Source organism: Theropithecus gelada, chromosome 8 (genome assembly GCF_003255815.1).
Source record: "Theropithecus gelada isolate Dixy chromosome 8, Tgel_1.0, whole genome shotgun sequence".
Lineage (NCBI taxonomy): Eukaryota > Metazoa > Chordata > Mammalia > Primates > Cercopithecidae > Theropithecus > Theropithecus gelada.
Genome location: NC_037676.1, coordinates 134,214,091 through 134,228,297, shown reverse-complemented (window position 1 = coordinate 134,228,297; position 14,207 = coordinate 134,214,091). Strand labels below are relative to the sequence as shown.

Below are 14,207 nucleotides of genomic sequence, written 5' to 3'. Positions count from 1 at the left end.
ATGAGAAACAAACACATCAGAGAGATCAAGTTCTTATGCTCCACCAGCATTTTCTCTGATTACACTGGAAAACTGCAGGTAGTTTGGAAAGCTAACAAAATTGCCACTTTATCAGAAGTTATTTTCTAAAACAATTCTGAGAGGAAAATAAATCTTCATTTATAAGAGAGTTAAAATTTTCAACTTAAACTCTCTTCCCTAGGAAAGCCTTTCCTGTTCTCACACATACACACACACACACACACACGCGTGCACGCGCGCGCACATATAGCCATTGCATACTGTCCTTCTATTACATAACACTTATGCAACTCTAATTAAACAACTGCATGTATGTCATTCTTATTTAAGGACTATCCCCCCAGGGTAGGAAGTGTGGGTACAGGGGTACAGGGACTGTGTCTGTCTTCTTCATCACAGTATATCCCTATGGCCTTGAAGGATATTTAGCACACAAGTTGATGCTTATGCAACATATGTAAAAGGAATAAATGAAGAATGTGATCATAGTCTTGAGTATTTTAGATTTACAACTAGATAACTCCCTTTTAAAATTCATGTCCTTGGATAAAGGCAATACTTCAAAGATGGTGTCTGCTTCATAAAAAATGTATTCTGCAGTGAATGGTTATGAAAGCATACCTGTAAAGCAATGGCCAATCGAATGAGATCAATAACTACTTCTTCATTAGCCAGTTCAATAGTTATAAGAGCAAGAGAAGTATAAAGTAGTTCATAGTTTTTCTGAACGTTGTCTTCCTCTTTACAACCCAAATATATGTGCCGATATAGCTGTTGCCCATTCTGAGGATAAAAGACAGAGGAAAAACGTAATTTTGCTTAAAATGTAAAAAAGGCAGATTTCACATGCATACACTTTGACAGTGTAGCTATGTTATTATATAGCTTAACATGGAAATGAAATTTAAATTGATGATCAGATGGTCAAATTCCAATTATTAACATCAGTCAACATGCTAATATATAACTACAAGCTAATGTTAAAATTGAAGACAAACCTTAAATAAAAACAATCAGTAAAAAATAGTTCCTGTGCTAACGATGAAAATGTTTTTTAAGAGTAATTTGAAAAAACAAAAGCAAATTATGGATTGACTTGAGAAAAAAAGTGAAATGGATGGCAGAATCCTGAGAGATACTTTGGCAATACAGCCTCAGCAATGATAAAGAATATTGTGCTGAGAGGAAATGTACTCAGGCTCTCTTGACTGCGGAACAAGCCCTGTAGGTTAGCCGTACAGAGAAGAGCATCTGCAGGTTGTGTTACATTTTGGCATGGAGTCTCTGAAGGCAAGTCTATTAACAGGGAAGAGGTTACAGAAACTCCCCAGGTATTGCATAGAGGCTTCCCCTAAACTGGACTGATCTAAGTAAAGATCATTACAATAAAGATTTATTATTTATTATTATAATAAGAGATTATTAAAGCCTTTCCTTTCTAAAGCATTCCTGGATATAGGTGCAATGCCATTTCCAGTCACAGTGGCGACATTAACTCAATTAGCTCTCAACCCTAACTGTCCACTGGAATCACTGGACGACTGGAATGACCACCATGCTCTTGCCCTCCCCACTTCTCACTACTGTCCACCCTCCTTTAATATCATGTAACTGGTCAGTGGCAGAGTATCAGTATTTTTCAAGTATAAAGCTACCCATGTGGTTATAATGTGCAGGTAGGGTTAAGAACACTCATTTTTCCCATGTGGAGAGACTTCAGGCTTAATATTCCAAGCCTGTTTCTCAGAAGGTTCTTCGGATCATTTTAGGAAAAGAAACTGGGCAAGAGCAGCACAGACTCTTCTGAAGCCAGCCTGCCTGTAACAAGTATGCATTCTGCTCTGTTCTCTATTTAATATGCACTAAGGTCCCATCTCAGTAAGGTGGCCTGTAGTTCTCCAGCTGTGACAATGACTGACTGGTTAAATCTGCATAAATCTGTGGTACAGTGTTAGCCTTTTTTGGCTACAGATATAAAGCTACCCTCCAGATTCCTTTATTTCTGAAGTTGTTATTTTGGTTTCCACCTTTCTGAATCCAGAGTTTGCCTCTCTCATTCTTTCTCTCTCTCAAACACATATGGTTTCTATACTTGGGTGGGGAAAAGAAAACTTCATGTATTGGGTCCTCTCAAAACCTAAGAATATTCTTGAATTCTATGGTTCTAAACATTACTAACAAATATTAAAGTGGTGCATACATATGTGAGAATTTAGACTTCAGGTTCCTTAAGTAATAAGTTTGTTTTTAAAAATTACCTACTACATACCATATTAGATGAAACAAAAAATTTGTAATATGTAATGTAAAAATACAAATAGGTATAATGACTTTACAAACTGGTATGGCATTATCCAGTGAATCTGAAAAATACATAACCTATTACTCAGCAATTCCTCTCCTACAGGCCTTGGAGAAATGGGAGTTATAATACACAGCATAACACATGTACGAGCATGTTCACAGGAGCACAGTTCATAACACTCACTAACTGGAAACAATTCAAATGTGTGCCAACAAAAGAAAACTTGTGGTATATTCATATCATGGAATACTATTAAAGCCACACACGGATGAATTTTACCAAAATAGAGCTGAATAAAAAAAACTAAACTTAAAAGAATACACAATGTATGGTTCCTTTCACCCAAATAACAAAAACTGGCAAAACTAAACAATATAGTTCAAGGACGTAATGTATATTAGGTTATCAAACTGTAAAAAAAACTCGAAGGAGTCAATTTCCATCAAAGTCAGAGCAATGATAGTGATTACTTGTAGGAGAGAGGATGGAGTTATGAAGAAGACAGAACATGTGGGATGCTTTTGTTTATACTGTTGTTCACCTTAAAACAATTAAAGTAATAATTTCCGTATATTTTATATTTCATAATAAAAAGTACTCTTTTCTACATAATTCCTAGATTTGGTGAAACATTAACAAGAGCCCTTTCACATGGTGAGAAACTATATACTATATACTGAGTTGCAGACTCAGTGGTGGCCGCTGTTTCTGGAAGAATACACTTCATTAGGAAATTACAGGTGAAGTGATACCTCCCAATGTATAAGGGATTCCAGCCCTGGAACCATTTTTCAAACAGACTCCGTATATAAGACGTCCCTAAAACATTCAGATGGAGTCGTTTTAGGCTGGGTAGTAATCTCAGACACAGTTGCCTGAACAAACAATGTTAACACAGAAAATATACTGTCTATGCTAAACTAAGATTCTCTTAACTAAAGACCAGTCCATTATCCTGTGGCTACAGAACCCATTTTTTTTTCTTTAGTTCTTTGCAGAAACTTCTCTCAGTTGCTAGTTTTCATATGGAAATCAAACAACATTTTTACTGATAAAACAAATTGGAAGGTAAATGAAAAATGGTGTCAAATTATAAAAATAAAATTTTGACAAAGGAAAAAAAGTGTGAACACATTGCTTCTAAAGAGAAAGACCCAAAAAGGAATGGTTTACATTAATGATAACAAATGCTTAGCAAGGAAAGTTATTCTGAATTATAAAACAGAGGAATAACTAATTCAGAGAACAGTTTAAAGATTCAAAATCTAACATGAATAACAGTCTAATCTTGCTGTTAAATTACAGCCTTCTAAATTGGTTGACTAGCAAAATAAACAGCAGAAGTATTATTTCTATAACTCATAACGGATAAAATGAAATCCAGTCTCAATGTCCATGACTGTTTAATGTCATTGTATAAAGTCAATAACTCAAAAATCAGTTATCAATTGAGTTTTCAAAATTCATTATATCAGTAATGATTAAAAATTCCTCAGTATGGAATCAGCCTAAGTGTCCATCAACAGATGAATGGATAAAGAAAATGTAGTGTGTGTGTGTGTGTGTGTGTGTGTGTGTATATATATATATATATATACACACACACACAAAATGAAATACTATTCAGCCTTACACTAGAAGAAAATTCTTTCATTTGTGACAATATGGATGAACCTGGAGGACGTTATGCTAAGTCAAACAAGTCAGTCCCAAGAAATACTGCATAATCTCACTTGTATGTGGAATCTAAAAAAGTTGAACCCACAGAAGTAGAGAATGGTGGTTAGCAAGAGCGGGGGCCTGAGAGCAAGGAGGAGGGTAATGGAGAGATTATTGATCAAAGGTTACAAGGTTTCAGACACATACAAGGAGTTAAGTTTTGAGACCTATTGCACAGCAGGGTGACTACAGTCAATAACAGTGTATTGTATATTTGAAAATAACTAAGAGAGTAAATTTCAAATATGTCACCATAAAAAGATAGGTAAGCAAGAAAATGGATATGTTAATTAGCTGGATTTAAACTTTCCACATTGTATACATATAATCAAAACACCACATTGTATCCCATAAATGTATATTTATAATTTGTCAATAAAAAATATTTTAAAAAATTGAAGTTCCTCAGTTATGTAGAATAACTTCTTTCATTAGTTAGGTGATATAAAGAAATAAAAAATAAAAATTGAGAAGTATTAATGTATCTGTCCTACTTATTAACCAGTTTTTTGATATACAGTATAGCCTCACTTAAATTCTTTTTTTTTTTTTTTTTTTTTGAGACAGAGTCTCGCTCTGTCACCCAGGCTGGAGTACAGTGGCGCAATCTCAGCTCACTGCAAGTTCCACCTCCAGGATTCACGCCATTCTCCTGCCTCAGCCTCCAGAGCAGCCGAGACTACAGGCGCCCGCCATCACGCCCGGCTAATTTTTTTTTTTTTCTGTATTTTTAGTAGAGACGAGGTTTCACTGTGTTAGCCAGGATGGTCCCAATCTCCTGACCTCGTGATCCACCCACCTCGGCCTCCCAAAGTGCTGGGATTACAGGTGTGAGCCACCATGCCCGGCCAACCTCACTTAAATATTTTATTCAGTGAATCACATTAATGTAGGAACGGTGATATTTTGTAAATTATTTTTTAAATGAAGTTTTAAAAAAGGAGTTAACTTGAAACACAGCAATCAATAGTATAGGTACAGATAGTAACACGAAAGACGGTGTCAGGGAGAAAGCATGGGCTAGTAAAGAGGCAAAAAAGAACATGGATTACAGGTTTCTGCACCTAGCTTCCTATGGGGCTGTCTCCTGTTCCTCGTACCTCTAAAAACAGGCTCCCTTAGCTGGCAATACTGTGTTCGTTATAAGGGCAGCTAGCAGTGTCATGGTTATCATATCTCTCAATGTTGACTAAGTGTCTGGCAAATATTAGGTGCCCAAGCTTTGGACGAATAACAACTGCAAAGAAAGTTTACTCAATATGCAAATAACCATAAATATCATAATTTTCTAAATTCAGCCATTTGCCAGTAGACCTACAGAATTTAAATTATCATCATGAAAATCCAGCAAAAACCACTACTAGGGGCAGAGATCCTGCCCAACTCATCTTTATATCCCAAATAGTGTAGAAAACAATGCCTAATAGACAATAAAAACTCACCACAGTTAATTTATTCGATGGTAACAGGTATTTTCAGAAACTTGAAACTGTCTACAAAAGAGCTGCTAAAAGAGGAATCAGTATCTATGTTTTTCAGTGGGAGAGGATTGCCAGGGCAAGAATTATAGGAAGACGTTTTACTCAGAGAAGAAATTAAGAACTACTACAGCAGCCCAACAATACAATGTTCAAATACAGGCTGGAGGAGACACCTGTATTTGAACATTGTAACCTGTATTTATAACAGGAATGTTATACCTGAGGGAGGTTGAAGATGGCATCTTGAGGTCTTTCAATTTCAAAATTCTATGGCTTCATTTCAAGGTCACAGATCAATACAAAACCACCCAACAATTCAAATGGCTGTAATTTACACTACGCATTTTTTTTTTAGAAGATGTCTTACCTTTTTCATGAAACTTGTGTCTTGCCTACAAATTTTTTCTCTTTTTATCTTTAGGTCAGCTACATCCGGTATTATTCTAGAGACAATTAATATATCATTTTTAATGAATAGCACATTTATTTACAATATCACATTTTATATGGAAAATTGTATTTCCACTTAAGAGTTTGATAAGCCTGTATGTAATACTACTGAATTGCTTCTGAAGAGTACATACGTGCTCTCCAAAAAATTGCTATCTTAAAATATATTGATTAAATTATCTCAATACCAATTAAATAAAATTCTGGATTAATAAAACCTGAACATGCTAGATTTTTAAAAATCACAATACTTAAATACACTAATTTAGCAATTTAAAAACATTATCATTTGATCCATTTCAAAATGGCATATTACCTGATCCCTCGAAGCTTTGCCCTATTGTCATGGCGATCCATGAGATTATGCATTACTTCCAAGACCAACTGTCTCAGTTCATAGTCTTCCATGAGAGATGGTGATAACAAAGGATCCAGGAAAGACCCTGGCAGTGCAGTAACAATCGTCTTTGCTTTATATCCAGAGGTCACCTGATTATCGGGAAGAAAACAAACAATTTTGTCACGAGTCCTTTTTTTTTGTAAAATTCTCATATTGTTTTATAAGAACCATAAACTTAGGAAAGAAAATATGGACAGAAGCCTGCAGAGAAGACATAAAGGAAATGTGCAAAGTAATGAAGGATTCTGGCTGGGCGCGGTGGCCCATGCTTGTAATCCCAGCACTTTGGGAGGCCGAGGAGGGTGGATCACGAGATCAGGAGATCGAGACCATCCTGGCTAACACGGTGAAACTCTGTCTCTACTAAAAAATACAAAAAAAAAGATTAGCCAGGCATGGTGGCGGGCGCCTGTAGTCCCAGCTACTTGGGAGGCTGAGGCAGGAGAACGGCGTGAACCCGGGAGGCGGAGCTTGCAGTGAGCCGAGATCGCGCCAATGTACTCCAGCCGGGCGACAGAGTGAGACTCCGTCTCAAAAAAAAAAAAAAAAAAGTAATGTAGGATTTTGCTGAATTCACAAAAACATCATTCATAATGAGAATAAAGTTAATAACAGCATACATTTACCACGTGTTAGGCATGATTCTAAGCACTGCATATGTATTAACTGTCCTCACCATATCCCTGTAAGGTAGACTCTAGCGAATCTCATTCATAAGGAGAAACTGAGGCTCAGAGAAGTTAAGGTTAGTACGAAAGAGATATAAGGAGCTTAGGTGACAAACAGTAAAAGTAAGACCTGCAAATTTTAAATTTAAGTTTGCAAATTATTCTCTCATTTTAAATTAGGCAGTTGGTTAATGGGAATACATTTTCATTTTGGGAAGTTGTACTTAGTTACTTGATTGACTTTTTTTTTTTTGAGACGGAGTCTCGCTCTGTCACCCAGGCTAGAGTGCAGTGGCGTGTGGTCTCTGCTCACTGCAAGCTCTGCCTTCCGGGTTCACGCCATTCTCCCGTCTCGGCCTCCCGAGTAGCTGGGACTACAGGCGCCTGCCACCACGCCAGGCTAATTTTTTTATTTTTAGTAGAGACGGGGTTTCACCGTGTTAGCCAGGATGGTCTCGATCTCCTGACCTTGCGATCCACCCGCCTCGGCCTCCCAAAGTGCTGGGATTACAGGCATGAGCCACTGTGCCCAGCTGCTATTAAACATTTTAAGCATACCACATAGATATTCATTCAGTCGACTATATGGTATAATCAGGATGGCAAGGCAAAATAATTTACTTAGCAAATTTGTCTAATATAAATAAAGGCTTAGGATCAAATTAAATTGCAGGTGGGAGATCTCAACATATTTACAGGATTATAAACATATATGGAATACTTAACATTTACATTCGGGCATTTATTATAGGATGCAGGTAGTTTTATAAGTCAGCTGGGAAACCGGTGGGACACCTGTCTACCCATCCGGGAAAATCATACCACATATAAACATAAACTTCAGATTAAAGTTCTAAATATAGAGAGCTAAAATTTTAAAACTGCTATAAGAAAATATAAACAAAAGCATTTATATCATCAGAGGAGGAATGGAGTTCTTATATAAGATACAAATGAAAAAGTACAAAACATATAGAACAAACTGATAAATCTGGCTATATTAGAATTCAAAACTTCTATATGATAAGGGCCATAAACAGAATTAAAAAGAATTAAAAATAAAACCATACGACGTATTTCTGCACTTAGGTATGAGACAGTCCGTTTAAAAAATGAGATCATGTATAGTAAACATTTCTAGGATAAATCTAAAAGATACTGATTTCGAAAGGATACATATGTGCTAGCAATGGTTGAATCAAATGTGAGTACAACTGCTAGAAAATAATCAGAGGACCTTTCATTCTGGGTATACTTTTCCTTTTCAGCTATTGATAGCCACTTCAAATTTTAAATGGCAAATATTCTTTTTTTTTTTTTTTTTTTGAGACGGAGTCTCGCTCTGTCGCCCAAGCTGGAGTGCAGTGGCGCGATCCTGGCTCACTGAAAGCTCTGTCTCCTGGGTTCACGCCATTCTCCTGCCTCAGCCTCCCGAGTAGCTGGGACTACAGGCGCCCGCCACCGCGCCCGGCTCATTTTTTGTATTTTTAGTAGAGACGGGGTTTCACCGTGGTCTTGAACTCCTGACCTTGTGATCCGCCCGCCTCGGCCTCCCAAAGTGCTGGGATTACAGGCGTGAGCCACCGCGCCCGGCCGCAAATATTCATTTTAATGAATTATTTTCCCAATCAGAAGCAATTATTTGGTCAGTATGAGAAAGAATTAGCATAATATGTTGAAAGAACTTTGGATTTCAAATCTGAGTTCTGTTTTTCAGCCCAGCGACTTTGGTGGACCTCATCAACTCCTTCTACTCACAGTCTCTGAGCCCAGGTATCTCATCTATAAGACGGCAATAGTTTCTGCCCTCTGTATGTTTCATCATTATGAAGATCAAACACAATGACAGAAGAAGTGAGAAATAAATATATTTTTTATAGGATAATCTTTAAAATGAAGAACATAATAAAATACTAACCATAAACAGTAACTTACTTAAGAAAAGAAAGGTTGTAACATGAAGCTATTCAATTAATGCTTACAGTAATTTAAGGTTAAGTGTGTCCTTTATTTATCTTAAATGCCTTACCATAAGCAAAGATCTCAGCAACATTATCTGAATCCTCCTGGTTCCTAAATCCCTAAAATATACAAAAAGCTGGAATTATTATACTAATTAGCATTTATATTACTTCATTTACTCTAATTACTGATTTTAAAATTCTATTCTTATTGGCTAAATAGATTTTATTTTTATAACAGTTTTAAGTCACGGCTCACTTTACATGCCAAAGTAAAATTCATGTGAATTAAAACTATTATCTTGAAAAATGTCAAACTAAAAAATCTGTTATTGGCTCTCAAAACAGTCCTATGCATGTGATGATAAGAAAATTTAATCATATAAACAGACAACTAAACAACCCAAATTAAGACATTTTACATTGGAGAAAATAATTACTACAAACATAGCTGATGAGTATAATCTCTCTTTAACAAATATGAATAAACAGGTAAGAACAATTTTAAAAAATAACAAATTAATGGTCAAAGAAATGTAAGTCGAATAAGATACTATTACTTCCTTATTAAATTAAAAAAACAAAAACATTCACAAACAAAAACTTTAGCATGTTATAAAACCAAATAAAATGTATAAAATAAGGGGGTCAGAGCACATAATCTTTAAAATCAGTTTCAGTTCTAAAATTCTAGGAATAAGCCACTATTTCTGATATACTGACATTAATTTTTAAAATTTATACAGGAAACTTGAAGCTTAACCCTGAATGTGTATGCACACACACACAATGTCCAGGCCAAACAATTTCTAAAGATGGAAAAATCTGAGAATTTATAAGCTGAAAATGATTCTAAAGGCCTAAAAATGTTAATTCAATTGCTTAGCAATCTACTGTCATAATACTACTAACTGTTTTCCATAGGAATTTTATTACTAATGATTTTTAAAAAAACAAAACTTAAACATTTTCTAGATTTCATTAGGATAAAACGTAATTCAAGATTAAGTTCAAATTTACAGTCTGAGAACATACCCTAGTTGACTGATATCCAAAGTATGGGTAGATGTTCCAAAAACAGGTACTTTCCCCATAATGAACATCATGATTTCTGACCTCTGATAATCTGGTAAGTTACTTCCAAAAAATCCTATGAAAGTATTAAGATAAATTTTAGAAATTGAAAAAGTCTACTTTTCCATATAATACAAAATTATTTTTAGCCAGAGTTTTCAACATGTGGTAAAATAATCACTGACAAGTCTGTATGCTACATGTAACATTAAAGAATATTACAATTTCATTTGCACAAAATCATTTAGTTAGGTACAATATAAACTGTGTATAATGGACTGATAGATAAAATGATAAATTTATCAAAGTCTTTTTTATATAATTATAACAGTGACAAACCAGCACTGACTTGAGTTGACTGGAGTTTTAGAAAAAGGAAAAATATTGCCTGGGTGTGATGGCTCACACTTGTAATCCCAATACTTTGGGAGGCTGAGGCGGGTGGATCACCTGAGGTCGGGAGTTTGAGACCAGCCTGACCAACATGGTGAAACCCCATCTCTACTAAAAACACAAAATTAGGCAGGCGTGGTGGCACATGCCTGTAATCCCAGCTATTCAGGAGGTTGAGGCAGGAGAATTGCTTAAAACTGGGATGTGGAGGTTGTGGTGAGCCAAGATCGCACCACTGCACTCCAGCCTGGGCAACAAGAGCGAAACTCTGCCTCAAAAAAAAAAAAAAAAAAAAAAAGAAAAGAAAAGGAAAAATATTTTGGTAGTATTTCTGATGAAACTCTAGTTCACACATGAAACTCTAGTTCACACACTGTGAGCCTAAATTTTTGTTCCAGTAATCAGGCCACACATTGGTAAAGAAGTCAATAATTAGTCACTACTCTGGTTTTCCAGGATTGCTCAAATATCTGAATGTCATTATAATAAGCCAAATTTACAGTTTACAAACTCTGTGAATTAATTCAACATACATAATTCAACTGATGTAAAAAATAAGTAAATAACTTACGTGTCATTTTTCTTATGCAGTCTAGTTTCTGAGAATATTTTAAATTTATCTGCTGTAGCTTTTGATACTTACTTCCTGGTCACAAAAGATTTATAACCTTTAATTATTTACTCACACTTTAAAAGTTTCTTATTTCTTTGAAAGACTGGAACAGACTATCAAATCATGGCTGTTATGTTCCTTTCTTAAAATTCAATGTCGTCATTACAGAAACTTTCTGCATTTTTAGTATTTTTTAAGAATAAGCTGACTTTTCAATATAACTGTTCAGCTTCTATTACTGGAGTTAATGATCTGTTTATACAAATTCAAACTGTTCTATTCATCATTTTGATTGGACCTAGGGGTAAAAGTCATTTCCCACAACCACGTACATTAGCAGTCAAAAATCTCATAACCTTAACATGACTCCATCTCCTTAAAGTATATTACTGTAGTTAACACTTACAGAATACATATTTATGAAATAAGAAATTATTTTGTACTTGGATCCTCAAAATAACCTTATGAGTCTAGGTTCTCTTATTTGTCTCAGTTTCCTCTTGTGGAAATGAGGATTAGGGAAGTTAAGAACTCTTACCAAAAAATTACACAGCTAACATTAGGGCCTGAGATAAGGGTTATTTATTTCCAAAGCCTACGCTATTATTATTATTCTATAATTCTTCCATACAACTAGATACATTCCCAGTCTTGCAGAAAACTGGACACTGACCTTCTGTTTCAAACAAGTTAGTTATTACCACAAGGACATGAAGTACCCTGTAGTTCTCTTTACCACAGCACCTAACTACAGTAAAAGTTTGGAGTTAACAAGCACTATCATACTTCCCTGTATTCAACAACATTTGTATCTCTGATTCAAGGTCATTCTTCATGCTTTTCAAATGTGTGGAATAGTATTCTCTAATTCAGTGGTTCCCAAGCTTTGCTGCACATTAGAATTACCTCGGGGAGCTTTTAACATGCTGATGCATAGGGGACATACCAAAATAATGAAGTCAGAATATCTGGGGGTTTCGGAAGTCCAAGCATCAGTGCTTTTCTAAGATCCTGAGGTAATTTCAATGTGTAACAAAGTTAAGAACCATTGTCCTAAGGAAAAACTCTTATTTTTGTCTCCCAAGCATACGGTCAACTGAGTCCACTATATCTGATGTTAATTAGACACAAGACTATTAAAGACCTAAAAATAGTAACAGTAGGAAAGAAATGCAACTAATGTATGCTTTAGAATTGCTTTATTTTTTTAACTTAAAATTGGGTAGAAGTCTTCAATATGACTAGCTCTAAGGACAGAGAGTCACCAAAAGCATCTCATTCTCTACACCTAGTTTGTATTTGAACTACTGAACAGAAATGAGTCCAGAAGAAAAGAACAAAGCAGGTAGCTATGTTCTTCACTATTTTAAAAGAAAGAGGCGTTGGCCAACAGGCTGATAACTTGGAAGTGCAAAAGCTACAGCAGCCCTGTTCCATGGCCCACCGACAGGAATAACCACATGATCTGACAACGGCCAGAATACTGAGAAATTAAAAAGGAAACTATTAAGGAAACCAGATTTTTGTTAAAGTTTGATTTTAAAAGAGAAATCTTACTGTGCCACACTGCATTTCTTTCCTCTCTTTTTTAAATTCTTACATGTTATTCTAAATGTGTTGTATCACAGAAATATGGCTTGAGTCTTCTGTATATACACTTTATAATAAAATACTTAAGAAACAATACATTAAATATTCTAGAGTGAAACAGTAACACTGAATTAATTAGAAGTCATTAAAGCATTTAAATCGATTCTGTGAAATCAAGATTAGCTGATTTAACATCCTCAAATATCACAAAAAATCTATAAATAATCCAAATAAATGTAAAAGTCACCACAGAACCGAGGTTCACTATACATTAATACTAATTGTTTTAAGCAATAACTAGAATGTCTATGCTTTATTATGACTCCATGGTAACGCTGGAGTTTATTACATTTTGTCTTTTCAGTCAGTCTCAAAATCTTAAGTGCCTACTCTGTGTTAGTGTGTTGAATGAGACACTCCTGGGTATTTTCCTTAATGAGCACAATTTCTAGACATGTGATGAGACGGCAACTAGATGAAATAGAGGTACCACTCCAAGCAGATCAACAAATGCCTCCACAAGGTGAGAGCCCCATGTATCATGAAGCCCTAGTACAAGAAATGGTGTACGCATATGTCCAATAAATAAATAGGTGGTGTCAATGGAGATGCACAATCCATGTATGCATATCCATAAAACTTTAAAAACAAGATGACCAAGAGAAAGTCTGTATTAAGTATCCCAAAGGATTATTATAAATAAGTAGCCCACAAGTGAAAAACTTACCCAGATAAAAGGCATAAGCCTAGTTTCAGAAGAAATTTATATACGACTCTACTATTAATTGAAACTATTATTAGGTTAGAAATTAGGTACTAAACCCCAGGAATACAATTGTGAAATTGTGAAATTATCATAGCAAGCAGGTGGTTATATTAAAATATCATCTGGCTATCCTGAAGAAAATACTGAAAGAAAAAGGTTAAAGTAGAAAAATAGCTTGCTTGCTTGAATTTGTATTTATACACAGTCAGATTATTTCATTTCCAGAAATGTGAATTCTCATGGCTGTTTTCTTAAGGAAGCTCTTCACTCTTTGTACTTTGACCATCGTCAGGACAAAAACAAAAAAGAAAATTTAAAAAAGAAAGAAAAATATACGATATTAAAGTCCAAGATATTAGCATCCAGATATTAGTCTCTAATACTATTACCCACTAAAAGCAACCACAGCTCCTTTGGAGAAATGACTAATTCCAGGGCTGGGGCAGAAAGTATAGAATTCGTCTGGAACAGCTTACCCAAGTAAGGCAGTGCTTTAAAAAAAAAAAAAAAAAAAAAAAAAAAAAGGTTCAGGGGGGTTGGGGGATGTCTTGAAGGAGCTCCCATGAGCCAAATCCGGGACAATCTGAGCATCAAAATGATTAACTATAGTAATGAATTATAAACCATGAAAATACAAATCCATTGAGTTCATACCAATAAACAAATACATGCATTCTGACATACATAGAAAGGTAGAAAAGGGGGCTCCTGCTTACAATAGAACATTGAGAACACTGAGAGGCAACTGATAGTTTTGGAAGGAGCG

General features: G+C 35.3%; 1 protein-coding gene across 9 annotated transcripts in view; it reads right to left on the bottom strand.

The window, feature by feature from the left end:
• Positions 1 to 14,207, bottom strand: part of EFR3A (EFR3 homolog A) — a 101,631-nt gene that overhangs the window by 28,790 nt on the left and 58,634 nt on the right. For all 9 annotated transcript variants that reach the window (XR_003120779.1, XR_003120778.1, XM_025393861.1 and 6 more), the window contains exons 11-15: positions 10,041 to 10,155; positions 9,074 to 9,125; positions 6,293 to 6,465; positions 5,894 to 5,969; positions 643 to 804 (exon numbers count right to left, since the gene is read on the bottom strand). Coding sequence is in view for 7 of the 9 variants with exons in the window: in XM_025393861.1 (XP_025249646.1) it covers positions 643 to 804; positions 5,894 to 5,969; positions 6,293 to 6,465; positions 9,074 to 9,125; positions 10,041 to 10,155 (578 nt within the window). In the remaining 2 variants the exon portion in view is untranslated. The remainder of the gene's footprint in view (positions 1 to 642; positions 805 to 5,893; positions 5,970 to 6,292; positions 6,466 to 9,073; positions 9,126 to 10,040; positions 10,156 to 14,207) is intronic.